Here is a 22,957-nt window from a genome sequence, read left to right on the forward strand (position 1 = left end):
TCGTTACCAGTTCAGGACTGGCCACCACCAGTGCACATCAGGTCTTACCATTTTTACAGTGCCACTAATTCGTGACACTGTCCATCGGCTGGCTGCTGAAGTACTCCCACCTTTTACTTTCTCTCCTCCACCATTACATTCTGCCACGAACAGAGTACCATTTCACTTCAGTATATTTAAGTATACTGCATGTAGTGTCCGGGACACACCAGCACTACTAGTGCTGTCCAAAAGAACGCCTCCTTATAAGTGCCATTTCACCTGTACAGGCCGTACAGGTAGCCATTCTACCTGCGTGTCCGTCCTTACGGAACGCCCAATTGATTAGTGTGTCCGTTGTACAAGGGTCAGTGATCCTTCGGAACACTCAACAAGGGAACGCCTCCCGAAGTGCCGCAATACCAGCCCTAAGTGCTGTCAAACCTGCGTGTCCGTCCTTACGGAACGCCCAATTCATTAGTGTTCGTGTACAAGGGTCAGTGATCCTTCGGAACGCTCAACCAGGGAAACGCCTCCCAAAGTGCCGCAATACCAGCCCTAAGTGCTGTCAAACCTGCGTGTCCGTCCTTAGTGTGACGTACACCGCACATTCCATTTGATTGTCTCACCTCATCAGAAGGTGCCATTCCCGAAGTGCCCCAGAGCACCCAGTCTTTTCAGACTTTTTTCACTACCACGTCGCAGAACACCTTTCCAAGTGAGTGCCACTTTACCCAGTAGGCACTCCCATTCCATTCAGTACCTTTCCTGGAAATTATTTTCATTTTTCATCTGAACCTCTACTGCAGCCTAAGGGAAAATGTCTTCCCATGCTTTCCCACGACTTCTTTGCCATGAGCTAGAGAAGCTCCGAATCCTCATAACTCTGGGCAAGGAGGTGCCGGTTACACTGGACCAGCACTGGACCAGTGGTTTTAAAGGCGCAGCAGGATGCTGCGCGCCTGCAAGAAAGGGAAGAAAAGGAAAACCAGAGAAAAGCCAGAGAAGCAGAAAGGAAGGCAAGGGAAGAAGAGAGAAAACATGAGCTTGCTCTCAAGGAGAAGGAACTCGAAATCCAAGCGGGAGAAGGCCCGTAAGGAGAGTATCTTAGCTCCAGCCACTCTGCCAGCTTCCAGCCCTGCACCCACTGTATCTCTTAGTCCTGCCGTCTCTGGTCAGCCTGACATCCTTTCTATCGTGAGCCTGGTCCTGATCCAGTGCCCAAGATAGAAATTCCTGGCCGCATCCTGCCAGCCTTTTACCATTTTACCGCCTACCTCCTCCCTTTTGGAAGAGGTAAGCCCACCAGTTGGACCCCGGACTTGTTTCTAGGGTGATTCAACAGAGGTTTCCTTAACCTCCCTACCTCAAATTACTGCCAGAGAGGACTCTTCACCTGTGCCAGAGCACACTGCCAGCCTTGGTGACTCCACAGATTCGCAACCTGTGGGGCCATCTCGGCCTTACCGTCCAGTGCCACGGAAGAGGTTCTGGAACAAGTTCTGCCGCGACTGTGGCCGCAAGGGTCACATATCTGCCAACTATGGAGGGGTGCGCAAATTGTAATATTCCTGCCATCGCAATGGCCATCACCAATTCTTCCTCACTAGGACCCCCAGCTAAGGACCCTATAACCATCGCACCCCTCCAAAGCCATTATCAGCCAAGCCGCGTCAGAGCCTACGACGACTCTGGCGCCCAAAATCTTCCCTGATACGGGGAAGATCGAACCTCTCCGAGGGGCTAACGTCGATAGACGTCACTTAATCACCATTGAAGGTATCAACCATATCAAGCTGATCCTTCCGACCGTCCAATTGAGGTCCACCGACCTCATTTTTCCAAAGTATGTACCTTGCAGTTGCAAGCTACATTGCCAGGAGTTACGACCTCCTCCTAGGGCAAGACATGAAGTCTCCCTCACAGTTCAAAGCCTTGGGGTCCTAACCCCACAAATAATCACTCCAAAGCAAGGAGTCATCGAAATTCTACTTCCTCCAGGAAGTACGTCCACCAACAGTCTCCCCCGCTACCAAGGAGGGAGATTGATCATTCACAGTTCCGTTGCAAGACCTGCAACGTACTAGGGCACTCTATGAATTGGCCTAGGTGCCCTAGCCGACTACCAGCAGCGGACACTGTCCATGTTCCACAAGGCTTAGCCTTCCAAAAGAGACAGGAGCCTCTGTCTCCCATTTCCAAGGGCACGCTGAGAGGTATTGCACCTCCGGTACCCGCAGGTCCAGTCGACCTCAACTCTCTGCCAGTGCCACTTGGCAGCACTGGGCAGTGGCCAAGCTCCGTCCAGCCTGGAGTAGAGCCACCACCGAACTTGACCTCTGCGCCTGGCCCCGAGCTAGCACCGGCACCTAACCTAATCAAGGATCCTCCTACAGGAGATCCTCCAACAGGCATGGAGCTTACCGCAGCCCATGGCCAATCTCCAGCCCATAATTCTTCTTCAGCCTCACCTCTGTCGCCCGAGGATGAACCTCCGGCAGACCTTACCTTCATACCTCCTCTGGAAACCAGGAACTGCCCGACACGGAGTCAGCCTGGAGTTTTCCCCTTACGACGGCTGTCGCAGCAGCTGAAGTGAGGGCCTCCCCTGCAGTAGGTTCCACCTCTACGACGGTTGCTGCAGATACCGAAGTAGGGTGTTCTCCTGAAATCCCTCAGGCTACCACTGCCTCTGCTCCTGACGGCGTTTCTGGCCTTACCACAGAGCCGGTGCCGCCGTCTACTCCAAGGACTGATATAGCCAGGTCCTGGAGAAATAAGAAGAAGAAGAAGGGACGTAACAAATCATTAACACACTAACCAAAGAGCAACATGCTCTCCTTGACACCTGTGCCCGAGGTACCAGTGTCACATTCATTTGCAGAGTGATCCTGGCACCTACCCAGAGAAGGTAACCAGCCTGATCTCTGCCAGTAAACTAACCCTCTAACCCCTAGAAATTGTGATACTAACACTCATGTAAATGTCATAATTACCTCATTGCATTTCCATCCTGGTCAACTAACCCCTCATCATCCTCACGCATCATTACCTCACATCATGTATTTTAACAATTCCGTCGCTGAACTGCTGCTGTGCGTACAACACTCTGGAATGATTGTGTCTCGAATTAACTGTAATGAGTAGGTTAGGCTAATGATTTAGTACCAGGGCATTAGGTTAGTAGCAAGTAGAATTTTCAAGTAACCTTATCTAGGGGTAGAGTAGACTGTTCGTCACCGACAACCAGAGTTCTTACTTAGGCTAGACTACATTACTCCATTAAGTTAGTACACTTAGCATCTCTGCCTATAAGTTAGGTAGGCCACTGTAGTTAGCTGTATCGCTGCTCTAAAAACTTCAAGTTAGAGTAGGAGAACTGGGTAGTCGAGATGATCAACTTATTTAAGCCAAGACCTTCACGCCCGAAAGGGAGTGAATGCCTTCTTAACAGGGGGAGCTGTGACGTTTATAGATCTCTTCGTCTACCCAGTAATTAGTTAATTAGTTTGATTTGGAAAACGGCAGCCATTTCCTCCAAATATCAGCTGATTTTTAGGAAACGCGGGAAACCAAAACCCGCCAGCCAGAGATAGGGGGGTTCCTAAGTTGGGGAAAATAGACTCTTGTCAGCTTTAGGGACGTATCTCGAAGGGAAGGATGTAGGCAGACTGGTACTTCTTAAGCCTATATCTTAAGCTCATTTTCCTGTGAACCCTGTGCTGGCTGTATGTTCTGTTTCCAGGAATTTGCCCTGCTCGTCGGGGGTTAAGCTGACTCCCAACACCCAGGCAAACACCTGTGATCTGCCCAGTCGTCTCCAGTCGTGACTTCGGACGGATGTCCGACCACCTGCCTTCCATTTAGGCCTATCCATGGCGTTAGTGGCGCGCCAGAGACCCAGGCCTGAGACAAGGCCAGGCCACATTTTTTCTCAAACGATCCACTCCGAACACGACATCCAGGTACGTCTTGTGAAACAGCATATTGCCAGTCCCTTACATCCTATTATCTATTTGATCCTCATTTTCCCAATTCAATTTCAAAACCAAAAAGAACTCTTCCCTTTGTTCCCTCTCACTGCCTCATGGCCGCATTGTTTCCCTTGTGTGATCGTCCCAGACAAATGAAGCCATTGCATACCTCAGTGAAACATTAAAGTTCCTTTTCCCCAGTGTTAGAGAACGAAATAATAGTAACTGATAAAAAGAAATCCTTTTCCTTTTATCTTGGTTAATCTGGGATCCTTTTTCCAGATTCCCTGAGTCACGTGCGAAGTCTGTCTGCCTGCAAGTGTTGCATTCCTGCAAGATTATGAAACCAGCTTTTATCAATTCCAGTTTTGAGCCATCTATTTATCCATTTGTGAGAGATTATAAGTCCACGTGGGGACCAATAGCATTTACTTTTCTCCAGGCCAGTACGAGCCTTTTGTAAATAAATAGCTGTAAAGTATTTAGCTGAGTTTCTGGCGACCTGTTCTTCTAGAGTAAATATTCACTATAAATCAGTTTTACGGTAAGTTCAAGTAATTTCATCTCGTTTTCCCTGAACTTTTCCTGTTTACGTATCGTAGTTCTTTCAAGGCCAGGCTCATACGTAAAAATATATTACTATATATATATATATATATATATATATATATATATATATATCTTAATTGTCATTAGTATTTACTATGGCTCTTGCATTTCTTTAGAGGCTCTTCTCCATTTCTAATGATTATCTGCCAAATCTTGATACATTATCTTCTTTTTTACAAGGGTTATCTTAAGTTTTTCATAACATCTTCCTGGACATCATCTGAGGACATTTTTTATTTTTTTTTATTTTCAACCATTCTTTTTTTTTTTCAACTATTATCCCCTTGTACTAAAGTGATGCCCTTTCTTGAAGGCAGCCTTTGTTTGCTGTGTCCTTTTCTTAAAGGCAGCCTTTGTTTGCTGTAGACTTTTTCTCTTCTTACTTAATGATCTGTGACCCTATTAATTCCACTCTTAGAACAGCAGTTGTTGCATCCTTAGTTTACACAAAAACTCATAACTGTCAACTAGTGGCATTTGCCCTCTTTCTCAAGTGCCGTTAATATTTGAAAAGTCAATTGCGCTGACATGAATGATCCAGTTGTTAATGCTATCAGTTCAGATTCAGCTACCTGAACCTTACCGCCTCAGTGATGGGATCGCTATGGTCTTGGCCTGCCACCTCGGTGGCTGGGAGTTCGAGTCTCGGAAGTCGCGTAAAGCTGTTGGTCCCGTTGCTGAATAACCACTGGTTCCATGCAATGTAAAAACGCCATACAAACAAACAAAACTACCTGAACATGCACCTTGTGATAACTTTATCAAAATCTGACCAGATTTGAAAAATCAAAGAAAAAGGACACCGAAATGAAAAGTAAAGCAAAAATTGGGTCTATATTTATTAATCCAAAAAGGCAAATAATACATATGATAATGAACACATTATATAACATTTTCAGTTTTTTAGTAGGTATGGTAAGGTGAGGTATAGCTTTAGGTAAGCAGTTGGAACCCTTAGTCATTTTCCCATAATGTCTATGGTTTCTTTGCCTTGTTTTGTATATACAGTATTTAAAAATGTTTTTATTTATTTATTTTTTTGAATAATGTTATGTTTTTACAAGCTCTGTCTCTTGGCGTTCATTAATTTCTCAGTGAACAAGCAGTGTGCCCCTGTGCTCGTATGCATAGTGTATATATAAGCTGTGTGTATTTACATGCTTTAAGTATAATAAAGTGGCTTATGATCAAGTACTATATACTACATTAATGCCCACGAATTGGTAAAGTTCCCCTAGGTTTCATTGAGTTCACAAAGCTGGAATACGAGTAGTTTACTTAGCACTACTAAGTTTTAGATGAATTCATGGGTACTGAATTCACACTTCATTCAATTTCCGTCATTGCTGACATTTGCTGGCATTGAGGAAGCACTGACATCTTGCTTAAAAAGCTTGTGAATATTCAGTCCATTTTCCAAATCAGGCAGCAGAGATTGAAGCTCTGGAGGAAATATTTCATCGAGTGTCAAATCATCTTCTAACCTCTCTCTTCCAACTATTCTTCTCCTCTTCTTCCTTAAGAGTGGAGCTGCTAGAAAAGGCACCACTGCTATGGCTAGAGCAACGCCTATAGAGCACCCATCATTTTCGGAGCATTGGTCTCCTTTCTTTTTGGCCTTAGGAACCACTTTCGTCGTACTGGTTGACCCCGCTGCAGTAGTGTGGAGAGTTGTTTCCACGTCCTTCACAGGGCTGACAGACAGGATGCTGGTTAAGTGGGAGGTAGAATTTTGCTTTACTTGGTTTTCGATGTGGGAATCTATAACGTCCAGAGCACTGTGAGAAACAGGTAGCTTGTCAAAGTTATGAGAGTCTTCTAATCCCTGCTTAGTCGTATTGTTTTCTCTGTTAATGTCATTAAACATATTTAAAAGAATTGCATTGGGTAAGTACAGTTCACTCGTTATGTTAAATGCTAACAGTATGGATTTAACCACTCCAGTCATATCTTCTTGATAAATTTGCTGCAGTATATCAAAATCTTGTCCGTCCTCTCTTTCGTTATCCTCACTTTTCGAATGATTCATCAGGTCTTTTGCCAATGCAGCGTAAAGGTTAACTGTTGGGTTGGAGGTATTAATGTAATTGTGAGTATCATCCACAGGTCCTTCTGCTACTTCCCTTCGTTTCCTCCCCAGGGCAGGTGTCACAAAGGGTGCTGCAACTGCACTGGCAGCACCAACACCCACTGTTAGTGCTAGACCAAAAGAGCACCACATGCTTCTGAGGCACTGCAACATAGCTTCATCGCTTACCTGTTCTGTTGGTAATGAAATTTCTGAAGACAGGTTATCATTGCTAGTTGTTACTGCAAGGACACTGGGCAGTGTTTGTGGCACAAGCACTGTTGCTGGTACAGATGGTGTTGCTGGCACAGGCAGTCTTACTGGTGCATAGTGGGTGATGTTGACGGTATGATTCTCACTGTTATTTCCATTTGTGTTCAATGGTATTGAATGCTGTAAATGCTGTTGAAGAGCTATTCGAAGCTCCACTAGTGAAGGAGGTGTGCTTCCAGTTCCTTGAATTAAGCTGTGAAGAGGTCCTTCCATGTTGCTTTGGGCCTTTGTATAATCCTTTTGGATGTTGGTGTGCCTTGTTTGGTTTTTTATGTGAATGTTTATGAATTTTTTTAGAAGTTCTGGAGGGATGTCGTACATGGGTGAAGAATTATATAAATTTTTATTCTCATTAGACCTTACATATTCAGTTCTCTCAGTTGATTCAGGTTCTGATCGTGATTCTTGAATGTTTGTTTGTGATGAAATTAAGTATTCTACCAAAGAAGGGTTCCTTGCTAATATCGATTCAATTGCTATTAATCGTATTGTTTCAGCTGTTTGTGGCTCAAAGGCTTCCAGCTCAACCAGGAGGGCTTCCAGTGTTTCTAGCTCTTGTAGGTCTGAAAGTATTTGATCATAATTCCTGAAGATGCTTCCAGGAGGGTTAAGGCTGTTGTTTACCTGGCCTGAGGTAATTTGTGGATGGTACACTTGACTTGTTGCTGAATTACTTGTACTACTACTACTACTGGGTGGCCTATTTTGAATAAGAGGATTATTATTTTTTAGTGCGATAAATCTATTGGGATCATTAGTTTTGTCAAAATTTCCCCCAACATAAAGAGGATAATTCTCTAAGGCATCATTACCTACCCCACCAAAAGCTTGAAATGGCTTGGAATTTTTGGGTTTTACTGTTGGGGCAGCATAACCGTTGTTTTGTTGTAAGTCAATTGGTATTCCCAATAATGCAGGGTTGCCTATTCCTCCAAAGGCACTAGGAGGCAGTGTTGGCTGCTGTGAAGATGATGAGTTTTCTTGGTTTTTGTGTCCACTCTGAAGTATGATGGGGGCCTGTTTGAGGTGTAGATTTTGTTGGTAATTTACTTCACTTGTGTTAAGAGACTGTTTGTTAGTAAAATGACTGTTGTTATCGAATGTCAAATATTGTGGATTCTTAGAGTCAGGTTCTTGATAACTGGGTTTTTCATTGTTTTCAGTAACTGGAGTGCTTGTCATGTTGTGTGTTTTGTTTAGGTTTACTGGTAGCATTGGTGAGGGATTGGTCTTGGCATCATCAGTAACAACATTCTGTGGGATGAGAGAACTGGTTAACGAAGCCTGTGTAGTTGGAGACGGTTCTGATGTTATCAGTTCGTTGGCAGGCTTGACATAGTGATCGGTAGTGGTTTTTTCTGTTACTTGAGGAAAGTTATGATGGTAATCGTTTACACTTGTTGCCATTGCTACTGGAGCCTTTGTTGATACAGTGAAAAATCCCAGGGATGAGCCATTGCTGGATGATGGACCATTCCTTGATGGAGGAATAAATGAGCTGAAGACGGGTTCCTTTACTGGCGTGCCTGGGAAATAATTGTGATAAAGAGGATGCAGAGGAAGAGAATTATATTCTTTAGTTGGATTGATAATATAGGTTTGTCCTGGTATGTTTGTATATATGCTAGAAGCTTCATGTGTAGGGGAATGGATAATTGGAAGCTTGAAATTCAAATTCTGTTGGGCTTTTGATGTTTGTGTGACTCTTTTAGTGGCATCATCATAGTTCTGTGGGGTATCATTTAAAACATAAGAAACACCTGCATTGTGAGTCGGTTCATTCAAGTTTGGAAAGTTATGCAGGATACTACTTTGTGAGAAAGAAGCTGGCTGTGGGTGGGGATTAGTTACATGTGTTTGTTTAAGCAATTCAAAGTTAGTATGAGGTATAGATGCATATGGAATGTTTTGATGTGGGAAGGAATTAGGCATATTATACTGGGGAATTACTGGTGGTTTAGCTATACCAGTCCCCTTGTTATATATGTCTTCAGGATTATGTTGCAAGAATGGAAGTCCTTGCTTTACTGTGTTTCTGTTTGTGTTGGCATTCAGTGGAGAGGGAAAAGGATGTAAAGCTGAAGTAGAACTTGGTGAATCACTTTCTTCACCTATGTATGCCAGAGAATAATCGGGAAAACTTGAGTCAGAGTTTGAATTACTCGAGTCATCTGTGTATGTTGGCGATGAAATGTCTAATTTATGATCTAGTTTTGCAGGTGGGTAAAAATTGTAACCCACTGGAAGCGGAGGTCCATATGAAACTGTAGGATTTGGTTTTGATGAACTCAAAGGATGCAATATGTGTGGTTTATGTATTTCTGATGTAAGTACTAAATTTTCATGCTGATTGTTTATTGGCAAGGAAGGAGTGGTAAAGAGTGAAGGTTGTTGAGAAGCTGAAGGAAAATACACAGGAGAAGCAGAAGTTGTAAATATATTGACTGTTATGTTTGGCTGTAGATTGGAATTTAGGTTAGCTTCATGTCCAGCATCTAGTAAAGGCTCTTTTTTCTGCATGTGTAACTGGAGTAGTTTCTTAAAATCATCTTGGTAATTGGATTGTGAACTTTGAACTTTATTACCAAACCTTTCAGGTGAGCTGTGGGTTGAAAGGAAACTAGAATCTTTGTCAAGGAGTTGTGTAGTACTTGGTTTGTCCAGATTAGATGGTGAATTTGCATTCAGACCCAATTCATGGGGCAAGTTTGTGAAACCGGATGGGATAGCTTGAGCTGTAGTTTCATCTAATCTAGAAGGCAGCAGAGTTGTTATCTTAATACCTTCCTGATAGGAATGGTTAATACTCACATCTGAGTTTTTATGATCTGTAATGTCATCAGCATTGAAATAGTATATGTTGCCATCATCGTGTTTTGTAGATTTTGTATTGAGAGAGATACCAGCCTTTTCCAGTTCAGAAATAGGAACCTTCTGACTGCCAGAAAGCTGTAATTGACCATCCACAAGATTCCAGACCTTAACTATGACCTGTTGGTCATCCTTATTGTTAACTGAATGTGACTGAGTGTAATCAGGTATGTTAGGCTGTGGTTTGTGACTGAACTGAGTATAATCAGGTATGTTAGGCTGTGGTTTGTTACTGAACTGAGCATAATCAGGTATGCTAGGCTGTGGTTTGTAACTGGACTGAGTATAATCAGGTATGTTAGGTTGTGGTCTGTGACTGAGCTGAGTATAATTAGGTATGTTAGGTTGTGGTTTGTGACTGGACTGAGTATAATCAGGTATGTTAGGCAGTGGTTTGTGACTGGACTGAGTATAATTAGGTATGTTAGGCTGTGGTTTGTGACTGTGATCTACCCTATATTGATGATTAGTTGTATCAGAGTCAGGCCTTTGTTGCACTGGCTTTAGAGAGGGACTTATATTATGATACTCAGGACTTGGATTGTCAATGTATCCAATCTGTTGAGGTCTTGAACTTGAGATGAATAATGTGTAGTCTTTTTCATGATCAACATCATCTTGAGGTCGATTTGTTGAATCCTGGACATGAGAAATAGAGCTAGACACTTGAGTCTGAGGGAGGGAATTAGTAGTGTGGTGTTGACTCAGAGTAGAACCTGATGTGAGGGGCACTGGTTCAGAGGTTGAAGTGATATCAAGATATAGGGAACTTGAAGTTGAAGTGGATGAAATATCTAGTGGTCTTATGAAACTAGATATATGAGGTTGAAATTTAGATGTAGTGTTTATAGGTTTGAAGGGGGAATTGGTAGTAGAAGGATAAAGTATTGTTGATGAGTGTGTATCGTGGTACTGATTTTTGTCCGCATGATTAAACAGTTCTTGAATGCTTGGAGAATGGCTAGAAAGTAGATGATGGACTTCTGTAGAATAATTAGGTTTTTCTTGTAGTACTTGCGGTTCCTTTGTAATACTTGGTTCTTCGTTGTGAACTTCTACTTCAGAGACATATGAATGTTGGGTTGGTTTGTATATGAATGAAGCTACTTTGTCCTTGGGTTTCAGATGCCCAGATACCAAATGCTGAGACTTAAGAAGTGGAAGGGGAAGGGTTTCAGACACACTTGGTGGTTCTTTAGTAATATCGTGGTCACTGTATTCAACGCTACCAAAATATGTTGATTCTTCATGAGGAGGCGAGCTTGGTATAAGACCACTGTTTTTTGTAGTGTGATCATAACTTGAAATTTGTAATGTGTGTGTGGGAACTGTTGTTGCTTCATAAAGATTTGGAGGGGATAATGTTTCCTTTGGGGTTGGAAAACTGTTAAAAAGCTGCTGAGGTTTGAAACTTTCAGTTCCTTCAATGCTGGAAAGCTCCACCTTATATTCTGTTGTAGAAGTAAACTCTTGATTACCTTTATTTAATGTAGGATATTTTTCTGTGGTTTTATCTGGGGGATTTAAAGTAGAACTTAGGGAATGACTTCCAGGTTTCTTATTTTGGTGAAGTAATTCTCCATCTAATTTCACATGGCTTGAGAAGTACTGCGGGGTCTCTACTATTGAAATAGGTTTATTGCTGTGTGAATCAAGAACAGACCCCACTGTAGGATATGCAGGTCTTTCAGTATGAGGTGGCCGGTATTCAAATGTCTCCGTGTAACTAGATGATTCTGTAGATACTTCTTGAAAATGGGATATCATGTTCTCATTGGTTGTTGTCTGTGGCTTTTTTGAGCTTGGAAATTCAGAATTTCCAAATTCTAAATGGAAATTTGGAGATAAAACCTGCGGTCTTTTTGTAGGTGGGGATAATGTATCCTTTAAGGTTACAAAGCTGTTGGGAAGCTGCTGATGTTTTAAACTTGACACAGTTATGTGGCTTTGAGGACTGGTTACATGATAAGATTCCTTTTCATTTGTAACAAGTGTGTCATAGTGTCCTTCATAATTGGAGGCTTCTTCAGATTCTGAAGAATCTGCTTGAAAGCTGGCTGTAGTTTGTCCATTTTTTTTTATAGGAGTGAATACTGTAGTTTGATGAGGTAGTATTTTTTCTCCTTGTGGTAAAGTAGTAGAGGACTGTTGAGGATTCAGAACAGAGTCTGATTCATGATTGTGAGGACCAGAGAGACTGTTGAGTACAGGCAATGCTGGCTCTGCTGGGATACCAATTGTGTTGTATTCAGTGTATTGACTGTAGCTAGACACTTCATCCTCAGATCCAGAGAAAGAAATTGAGACTTGGGTTTCTGTTTCTGTTGTTGGATTCAGTGTTGAATCATTGGGTATTCCAGTAGGAACAACGTCTCCTTGAGTCATCGTGTATATGATCCATTTGACATGGTAGAGGAAGAGAGCTGTGGCCTTGAAATAAAAATAGGTTCAGTAGTATGAGGAGTAGAAACAGAACCAGGTGCCAGGTTCTGGGACTCTTTTGTAAAATGATTCTTGTCATGTTGAGGGATCTCAGCATAACTTGATGCATTTGGAAATGCAAAAGTGGTGCTTGACTCTTGATATGCAGGTTTTGTAGTAATGTTATCTGCGTGACTTTGCATTGTGCTTGAATACAATGTTTCTTTAGAAGAGGTTTGAGAATTAGGAAAAGAAACGTCTAGCTTTGTAAGCAAATGAGGTTTCCCTTGGTTAAAGAGTAACTCTGATTGTTTCAAGGTAGAAACAGATATATCACTTAGAGAACTGGTTGTAGCAAAAGTTTGAACTTCTTGCTGTGGTTCTGTTGTGAAAGCAGGTTTGGTGTCCTCAAATATTGTGACATAGCTTGATGTTTCTCCCAAAGGCTCTGATGTAAGATTATTCTTTAGATCTTGAAGTTTTGTAGCAAGAGTTTGAACATGTTGCTGTGGTTCCGTTGTGAAAGCAGATTCAGTGTCCTCAAATATTGTGACATAGCTTGATGTTTCTCCCACAGGCTCTGATGTATAATTAGTCTTTAAATCCTGAAGTTTTGTAGCATGAGTTTGAACATTTTGCTGTGGTTCTGTTGTGAAAGCAGATTCAGTGTCCTCAAATATTGTGACATAGCTTGATGTTTCTCCCAAAGGCTCTGATGTATAATTATTCTTTAAATCCTGAAGTTTTGCAGCATGAGTTTGACATGTTGCTGTGGTTCCATTGTGAAAGTGTAATAAATACATTATTTCATATTACAGTATCTGTAAATAAAAACCCATGACCTGAGGTCATGGCATTAGGAGGGTCCTATGTGACCAATGCAGATCTAGATTACGCTATGCGCTGTCTCCAGTAGCCTGGTTTAGCTCTGTACATTGTCAGCATTTTATATTAATGATAACTTTGCACAACAACTTCCATGGGAAGCGGGTTGACCTGTTAACCTACGCCGGAAAAACTTGTAACTTCCGAGCCGGCGGACTACGTATGTTTTTATATGAATCGCTGAGATAGCTAATGTTCCGCTATCGACGTGATGCTTTAGAATGGCAGTTCCGTGCCAGCATTCAAACATATCGGTCTCCCGACCGATCTGCATCTCTTAGTATGGAGTTACAGAATAAAGTTGTTATATCTGTTCAACTTATCTGTTTGAATCCTCTCCTTTAGTTAAGAAGAACCACTCTACTAAGATATCACAAGGAGATGGAAGGAACCAGAAATACTTACGAATGACAGTCGTAAGGAGAAACAAAAAAAAGTCTTTCGCGAGAGCGAAGAGACTTAGAAAAAGCAGATTCAGTGTCCTCAAATATTGGAACATAGCTTGATGTTTCTCCCAAAGGCTCTGATGTATAATTATTCTTTTGATCTGGATGTTTAGTCGAATAATTGTATTGTGAATTTGGTGAAGTTTTTGTTGAAACTAATATGTTATTATACTGTTTAATTGTGGTGCCATGTGGATATGCATAATTATCATTGAGTGTGTGGACAGTTGTGTAAATGGAATCTTCTTGAGAATATGTGGTAGGAATGTCATGTACATGATGATGAGCTGTAACTGGCAAACTTTGAACATAGTATTCTGAGCTCACTGTAGAATTGAAAAGTTCTTGTTGTGGCCTGGACTTGGTTCCTGTATGTTGAGATGTTGTACTGTTATAGAGAAGGCTTTGTGTTCTATTTTTGGGGATCATATATTGTTCTTCTAATAATCCAGTTGAAGTAGGTGGAAAAGTTTGTGGTTTTCCTGTCATTTGAGATGTTGGGTGAGAAGACTGAACTTTTAATGTCAGGCGAATGGGATGAAGCATAGGCGCAGTGTTTGTGACAGTTTCATCTGTTTGGTATTCGCCACTTCTGTTGGACTCTCCCATAGATTGAGCGTTGTTGCCTGGTGTTCTTGTGTAACAGTTGGGATCTTTTGTTGATGACTCAGTGGAGTACTTGCCTTTATACCCTCAGGTCTAGAACTTGAATTTTGTTGCCCTTTTAGGTGGTATGTTGAGGTACCTATGGAATAACCAAAAGCTTTAACATTATGAAATGATAAGTTGATATGGTATCATAGATCTGTTCAAGTATTCACAGAATAGCATAGATTTCACTGCTTATCATATAGTAACATATGTAAATAGTGCAAAATAATGTTGAAAACAAAAAATAGTAACCTTATTATTTGTACTGTGCAAGTATTTAAAGATGACTTTTTACTTTATCATCTTCAGAGCATTAGATATTTGACCTGGGAAACTCATGCCATTAAGGGGTCTAACAACTAGTGCATAACCCAGTTTAAAAAAGATTATTTATAACAGATATTGGACCTTAATGATGAATAAGATTTGTGTTAGTATGGTACAGGAATTCAAGGGCACTCATTATTTGGAGTTATTTACTAAGACAGGAATGGTATACATAAGAAAGGGTAGAGTTAGTACTGTACTAATAAAAATGCACTGATGCACTAATGTCAATAGAGGTTTAGTCTGAAGTTAAGATTTGCCATGCAGATTGTAGCTTTTTTGTAAATAAGTGTTTAACATCATTAGTTACAAAGGCAAGACAAAATCAGCAGCATCAAATTCTTTTTTGGGAGAAAAATGCTTTATTGTATTAGCGAAAAAGAAGAGAATACAGTTAGTGAAGTGGACCGTTTGAAGGTATCTAAGTCCTAAAAGGCAGATTGAAGAAATTTAAACATGCAGGCATACATTCTTGAATACAAGTCTAAAAGGTTCATGAACAGAATACCCAACATACTGTATATGGAGTGGAAATAGATCTTGGTAAGAGTTTTGGCCTTGTCACTGAATTGTCTTTAAAAGTAAATTTTATTCATTGGGAATTCCATATGCAGTATAATGGTTTAAGTGCTTGTAAAGCAAAGTTGCTTACCTCATGTTTCCTGTATAGAAAATGGAGGAAAAAAAAGTCAGCTGCTTGCATCTTTCATAGGCATTTCTACTCTAGAGAAATAGCCAGGATTTGGTTTTAAGTTTTATTTTGTAAATAAATAATGGAAAGAAATAGACAAACATTCTTACAGATTAATAATAAAATGTCAGAAAGGAAATGACATACAGATTCACAGCTGAAACATTGGTCCTTTGATATTAGAACTTTTACATTTCCTGCAACGACAAGCTATGCTAATATGACACTGTACAGTGATTGCTTTGTTATATATGAGGGTTATTACCAAATACATTATTTTAGATATTGATAACTTAATTTTGGTTTTTGTGCTATTCTGTACAAATCCTCATTGTGAACATTATTTCATACATATGGCAGTTACTATTATTTCTAAGTAGGTTCTGTACTCTATAGTATACTTCTATTTCTACAAAGCAAGTTTTTAAGGCTACAAGGCCATTTATTCCTTAGCTGTACTGTGTGTCTTTTCTCTTTGAGAAAGAACTTCCAGTGTATACTTCATAAATGTCAATTGGAGGTTTTCTGGTAAGCGGTAAAATAGGTCTTCAAGTGGTTCTCTTTCTTTTGGCATATTTCTTTTAGAGGCCAGTAGTTTGACCAGTATATCTGGCTGATCATTATCTTGTGGGGCATTAATACTGGAATGATTTATTTTTGTAATGTCATCCATTAGGGTATCTTTTGTAAAGCTATCTTGATTTATGGAATTGGGGAACAGAGGGTGAAAATCTGCCGCCGCCTTTAAGTTTTCAATATGAGGAGAAGTTAAATTTGGGCTGTGCCTTCGTCGTCTTCGTCGACCAAGAAAGAAAGGCAAAAGAAGAGCTTTTGAAATTCCCAAACTTGCCAATCCAGCTAAACCGAGTATACAGCCTGCATTCTTTTGACAATTAGCAACACTTGAACCAGAACCTGATGTGAAGGTTGCAAGAACTGGTGTAATTGATGCTGAGGATTCTGGGAGTAGATTTGTAGGGTTTGCGACATTGGGTTCCCCTAGGATTGAAGAATCGAGTGCTGGTATGTAAGGATCAGTAGGATTGAAAGAACCTACTGGCTCTGAAGCTTGAATCTGTGGGATACGAAGACCAATTTCCTGTGGTTGGAAGTTGTTGGCTGACATATTTTGGAAAATGAAATCCAGGAGAGGGGTTGGGTAATTAGATATACCAAGTAAGTTGTTAGATGAAAACAAAGCAGCATCTGAAAGTAGAGCACCAGGTAACTTATTATGGGAATCTGTGTTAGAATTTGCTAAGAAAGGTTGTTGAAGCCCCAGTTCTGCCATTGCAGATGGTCGCTGCTGTTCTATTTGATTTACAAATGCAGAATTTAACAGACTGTCCTGTTGTCCTAAATTTTGAAACTGAGTTTGAGATGGAACATCATGGAAATTAGTAAATGTTGCGTCCTGTATGTTGGGACGTTGTTGCCCTTGAAAGGTTGAACCTTGCAATAAATTCAAAAGTGAGAACTCGTGGTCATTTGAGGGGTTTGACTCTGTTTGGTGAGCATAGGGATAATAGGCTTCATCAATGGAAGTTGGTACTGATGATTGAAAATGACGTTGAGCCAAGAAGGAAGAAATACCTTCCTCAGAATGCTGCGATTCTTGAGGAATATATGCTTGCTCATTATTACCAGAAATGGAATTCTGAGTAGCATGGCTGTTGTGACTTACATATCCTTGATTACCCAAGTGACCTGAAAAAGTGTTTGTCCCGGTGACAGCTGCAAGTGTGCTTTTAAGCTGTTCTCTGATCAAGGTACTACTAGATGGCAGAGAGGTGATCACTTTTCCGAGGTCCACAGGATTGTATCCCGAAGCTTCATTGGAAGCTAATAGTGGGTTGATGTGAGGAAGCTCAGGAGGTAGAAATTCCAAGACTGATCCATACTGGGAATTAGAGTTTTCCTGGCTCTGATGTGCGTCAGTTCTTTGTGCTGCTGCTAGTTCTTCAACATCTGGTTTTAAATTTGAATCATTGTTCAAGTCATGCTTTGTGAGAGGAAGCCTACTTGGGGTTTGATTTGGCCCAGGTGATTGTGAAAGGGTCTTTAGATATGACTGGATGGTTGGTTGTGTGTTAGAAGAATCTGCTAGAAGATTTGCAAACTTATATAAGGTCTGTAGATAATTAATATCACTTTCTTGCAGAGCTGTCCCAATTGCCAGTGGAAGGTTGCTGTGATCTGGATTACCAACTCCTCCAAAATGGTTTTCACTTTGTTTCTTGAAATGGGTAGCTGCATTGAAGTGATGTACATTTGGGACATTTCCATCCATATTCCTCCCTGCTGTGGCAGCTATTGTGAAAAGATTATTCTCATTAGTTTGTGATTGAGCAGCCTCAGGGTTTTGCCCAAGACGTTGCAGGAATGTGTGATAGGAGGAGGAAAGGTGTCCCACTAAATGTGGCATTATGGTATGCAAGAGAGAAACATTAGAGTTAATGTTACTCGATGAATTGTGTGGCATATATTCTTGATGGTCACGAAATTCTTCTAGCCTATCATTAAATAACGTTGGTTCATTTTCAGTCAGAGAATTTACAGAGTGGTTTGTGTATGATGAAACATTGTCCTTAGGATGTTCCATAGTGGTAGAGGATGATTTCAAATTAAGAAGTATGTCATTAGGGTCATCATCAGTGAAATTCTGTGAAGATCTTCGCCTGCGTGTGTGAAGGTAGCTTTCAGGGTTAAGAAGAGGATGGTTAACTTGAGCTGTTGAAGAAACCATAGCCATGACTTTCGTGGGAACATCTTGTGGATTGACAACTGCTCCATTTGTAAGAGAAGTATTCTGAAACATTTCAATAGGCACAGGTTGTTCGTTAACTAGATTGAGCTGTCCTCCCTCCATTTCCCATACTCTAACCATTACATCAGAGTAGTGTTCTGTATTACTGCGGCTTAAATTCATAGGGTTGATGTTGTCTGGATTGGATGACTTGAAATAGCACCTGAATCTGGAAATTGAACAGAAGGAACATCAGTAGTGAGTGACAGTAATGTTGAGTTTGAAGATAACTTTTTATCGACAGTAGAAAAAGATGGCAAAGAATGTGAAATTAAATCTGGTTCATTATCATCTTTGTCATTGGAAGTCAGACTGTGTAATGTATGTATGGGTACTGCATTATTCTCTTGATTAATAGTTGCACCCCTAGTTGTAGATTCTTTTACAATATCTACATATCTACTGTGTTGCTGAAGACAAGTACAGTGTCATTGTCTTCCTGGAAAGTATCAACAAAGAAAAGTTCATAATTTTTATTGGAATTAGTCTTAGAAGCTGGAACATGTGAGTTTGAAATACTGTCATAGTCTTTGGAGACAGGTAGTAAGTGTGGGTAGTAAAATTGTTGGTCAAGTGGAAGGTTAAGAAGTGGTCTTATGTAATTTTTTAAGTCACTGGTTGTAGCAATGGGTGTTGTGAATGCTGTATTATATGAGTCTGGCGATGTCTTTTCAAGAAGGGAAGAAAAAGAGGGCAGAGGAGACATATTAGCAATGGCAGCAACATCAGTTGGTTTTGAAAGTTCACTGTGTAGCACTTCAAGACTTGTATTTCTAAATTTTTCAGAAACTTGGACAAGACTGTTATCAGTTTGGGATGACCAGCTTTCAGGAGTTTTTGTAGGGAGCAGTTGATCATTTGCAGAATTAGAATCTACTAGTATATGGTTATAATAAGTTTCATATTCTTGAGTAATTATTGATTGGGCTTGATTTAATTTCCTTTTATCTTCAGTTTTGAATGTAAAAGAGATGTCATTATCAGCACTTTTAATGAGGAAATCTGTTTTATTCATTTGCAAAAGTTTGGTATCTTGAAAATTTTGAGTTTTGCTGTGAATCATAGTTTGTGCATCTTTTTGTGATTCATGTAAAACTGATATATTGTTGTTTTTAGAAAGTTCAAAGTCATTTTCTTCTTGTAAACTTGGATGTGGTGGAAATGTAGGGGTATCAATTGGGTTAATAGTGCTCCGTTTTTGCAGTGGACTTGAATGGGAAGTACTGGAAGGCTGATTAGTAGTATGTCTCAAGTTCTGGAAAGCTAGTGAATTAACAATTTTTTCTGTGACTGGATCATTGGCAGTGCCAGTGCCAAATTCTCTGTAGGTATTAAATTTGTAGCTTGACTTGATGGGGTTTAAAGGGTTAAGTGGAGCAAAGGTGTTGATATCTGATAATAACCCTCCTGTGTTTTGGTGTTTTATAGTATTTTGTGAAGAATAAACTTTGGCTGGGGGATGAGTATTGGAAGATGTAGTTGTCGAAGCTGTATGAATAGGACTATACTTAGTATCCAGGAAGCCTACATTGTGCAAGTTGAAAGGGTTGTAAATGTGGTTTACTTTAACATCAGATTCATCTTGTTGCGTCTGAGAAACTAAATTATGTTGGCCCATTTCAGCGTTTGTTATTTCCGACAGATCAATTTTGTCGGGGGAAATATCAAAATTAGTTGTGGAGTAACTGGCATAGTTTGAATTAGGGAAAGTTAGATTTTGAGTGTTTGTTGTAATCTTTTGTGCAGAGGATTCGTAAGCAGGAAGTAGATTAGAGACTGTAACAGGAGTATTGCTGAGAGTGTATGTAACTTTAGGACTATGTAAATTGTTGGATGATTCATTTTTGATTGATGTCTGATGCTGGCCATTGCTAGAAACTTTGCCCAAAAACTCAAATATTTTCATAAATGGACGATATAAGATATTTGGGGAGAATGTCGGGTCAGGAAGAGATGAGTGAATAGTCGACGTATAAGATGGAAAATTTGGCTGAATCTGAGATTCTGGGAAGTATGATTCATTTGGAATGCTTTCTGTCTGTGTTTGAAAAGTCTGGGGTAAATTGTCAAGAGTTGCTGGGCTTCTAGTAGTTTGGCTTCTTGTATAGGGCCAAGTTAAAGTCTGAAGGTCAGGGAATCTTGGAGGGGTTAGTCCTGCATTAGGGTCGTGAAAGTTTCCTTGTTCATAATAACTATCATAGATGGCATAGTACTCACTTAAATCATCCTCAAAGAAGTCATACTCATAGTCACTGACTGTGGTATCTCCTGCAGGCTGAGAAGGTACAGTTGTTAAGTCAACGGCAGGCTTAATAGAGTCGTTTCCATCAGCTTTTTGGGGTAATGGCTGTTGTTGCGCTGTCTTTGTTTCAGAGGTTCCACTTTGGTTCGGCAGTAAAAGTGAATGTGAATAATATATAGGTGATGCAGCTATTTTTGTTGCCAAGGGAGTAACTTGCACATAATAAGGTGAAGATGTTCCAGAAGAAATAGAGGTTGATATTTCAGGAGGCTCTGGAGTACTTGATGGTTCAGGGCTTGTAACCCAGTCTGTTGTTGGTTCAGTTTCTGTAATTTTGGTGTATCCAAGAGACCAGTCTTCATCCTTTTCTGTCACTGCTGTTTGTGCACTTTCAGAAAGACCCACCACACTTGGTTCTTCTATGAAAGTAACCTGCTGTGAGTAAACTGTTGGCAGGGTCGAGTTTGCATTTTGCAGAGGAGACAGTAGCTCCTCTTGATTTTTTAGCCTATTGAATGCTTCATGTAAAACAAGTTGGTCTACTATTGTCAATGGGGCTGAAGTAGGTGTAGTTGTAGAATTAGAAAATGAACTCACACTGCTATTCCCAAGCCTGTTTATGTCACTGAAATTAGGCCTCTGTACTTGATGGTTGACTGATGGCTTTTTGTATGTGATTTCAAGACCAGTAGTATTTTTGTCACCAAAGTGCGAAGAGTTTCTTTTGGGAAAATTCGCTTCCAAGAAATATTGCGCAGTGAAATAGCCGTCTGTAATATTAGGGGCCTTGCTGCTTGGCCATGTTACAATTTCTTCAGTCTGTGCATGGGGAGGTAATTTTGTTGAGGTAAGGGGATACGCAGAAGTTGTAGAATGTAGTTCTGTGGTTGTATCTGCTGCTGACGGATTGGCCATAACTTTGTCCATAAGGGTAAGTATTGCAGATCTTTTGGTTGTGTATTCAAATGATGGAGTTCTGCTTGAGTTTGTTAAATGCTGGTGTAGTGATTCCAAAGTAGATTGTAAACCAGAGGCATTTGAACTTGAAGTTGGAGTACTAATTCTGTATGGCGGAGGCGTAGTGCTAACCAGAACTGGTATAAATGTTATTAATTTAGAGCCTGACAAAAATGAATTGCTTTTAGGGGGCGAAGGAGTAGCAAGGGAAGGCTCCCGGAAAGTTGAACTGTAGATGCCTGTGCTAGGTGTTATGTGTGTGGTGGGGTGTTTCGATGGTTCTGGGAAAATATCATGTTGAGGCAAAGACTTCTTAGTTGTGGTGTAAAATAGCAAGAATTTGTTAGGAGTGACGTCGGTCGAGGTGGAATTTTCAGGCTTGTAGAGTGACGTTGAAGTAGACGTTTTCTGGTCGCTAGGCTTCCTGTACCCTGCCAGTTTGCTGGCAGCAATTTGCTGTCGAATATCTGTATCGTTTTGGGAGTACCAGTCGATTGGGGCGACTTCGTTATTGGCAGTCATGAAAGTCAAACTATTCAGAGGAATGTAGGGTCGTTTCCTTGCCTCACGTTCACGCTGGGCAGGTTCAGGTTCGGCCCTTTTGACGAGATGACTCCACCGCTGTTCGTCCACCTTCAGCCATCTTTCGTCCGCTGGGAAAAATGAGGCTGTATCGATGTCTCGCTGTCTTCCACGAAGAGTCTCGGTTAAATTTTCGTGACTGGTGTTTTCTGTTGCAAGTGGCTTGTTGTCTAGAGGCCAAGCCATTGATGATGCACTGCATCCGATGAAGATGATGACTGCAACGGAGCTCGTCTTAGGTTGCATGATGATGATGATGATTCAGTTCCTGGAAGGAAATAAGAAATATGATTTATTAGAAGAAATACCACGCAGCCCATTGCTTTGTGCATTCAATAAAAAAAAAATTTATGGTCTCACAAAGGGTAAACGAAGAAGTGGGTAAGAGGGAGAATTTTACTTTTGTCTTCACAGTGTGTTTGTGTGTGTGCAGAACTGGTTAAAGGGGTAGAATCTTACTTTACCTTCACACACACAGTGCTTTCCATTTGTGTAAGGCTTAAGTGTGTGTGCGCGTGCGCATATGTTAGTCTTTACGTACTACCATGTGGCACTATGAAAATCTTTGGTCAAAATAATACGTTTCAATCTGTAAATGAATTTGTTCATTAACGTCATGAAAACTTCATCGATAAAAACTTGACACAAGTAACTCTCTCTCTCTCTCTCTAGGTTTCTTTTTCTTCCTATTCCCATCTTAACGGAACAGAAAAGTTAAGCGACAGCTGTGAGAAATATTTCCCTTTGACGGCGGCCTCTGATTGACTTGCTGGTTAAGGATCTTGGCTAGCCCTTTTTTTCCACTACTTATTTTCCTGATGGCGTTCTTAAACGTAACGGAAGGGTGCACCGGACTACTTGCTGTCAATAATAATTGTTCGAAGTTTTCCCCGGAAGAATAATCGAGGCTATTCGAGCTATAGTACTAGTGGAAAGGAGCCGTGGTTGAAACTGCTTCCCCTAGTTGGTTTATACAAGATGTTGGTTGATATTCATTTATCATTAAACTTTTGCCAGGTACTGTATCTTAGTTCAGGATAGTTTTATCGAACCGAAAAAAAAGTTATTAAACCATGATTTAGGCATCGTTTAGATCTTGTTTTATATCAAATTCGAGCATTTTTCTTAAGTGTTTTTTTTTTCTTTTTTTTTTTTGCTACACCCCAAAAAAATTT

The 22,957-nt window shown here is 40.6% G+C and overlaps 1 protein-coding gene and 1 long non-coding RNA gene across 2 annotated transcripts in view; one reads left to right on the forward strand and one right to left on the reverse strand.

Annotated features, from left to right (window-relative positions):
• The window catches only part of LOC135206100 (uncharacterized), a 120,408-nt gene that overhangs the window by 60,864 nt on the left and 36,587 nt on the right, over positions 1–22,957 (forward strand). The gene's annotated exons all lie outside the window — the stretch shown is intronic.
• LOC135205987 (mucin-3B-like) overlaps positions 5,493–22,957 on the reverse strand; it is a 45,003-nt gene continuing 27,538 nt past the window's right edge. Inside the window, exons 2-8 of the mRNA XM_064237157.1 lie at positions 18,397–22,050; positions 15,650–18,170; positions 14,973–14,988; positions 14,091–14,271; positions 13,715–13,914; positions 12,317–12,964; positions 5,493–12,212 (exon numbers count right to left, since the gene is read on the reverse strand). Of these exons, the coding sequence (XP_064093227.1) occupies positions 5,893–12,212; positions 12,317–12,964; positions 13,715–13,914; positions 14,091–14,271; positions 14,973–14,988; positions 15,650–18,170; positions 18,397–22,028 (13,518 nt within the window). The 5' untranslated portion in view covers positions 22,029–22,050 and the 3' untranslated portion in view covers positions 5,493–5,892. The remainder of the gene's footprint in view (positions 12,213–12,316; positions 12,965–13,714; positions 13,915–14,090; positions 14,272–14,972; positions 14,989–15,649; positions 18,171–18,396; positions 22,051–22,957) is intronic.

The sequence above is a fragment of the Macrobrachium nipponense genome, chromosome 29 (assembly GCF_015104395.2).
Source record: "Macrobrachium nipponense isolate FS-2020 chromosome 29, ASM1510439v2, whole genome shotgun sequence".
Taxonomy (NCBI): Eukaryota; Metazoa; Arthropoda; class Malacostraca; order Decapoda; family Palaemonidae; genus Macrobrachium; species Macrobrachium nipponense.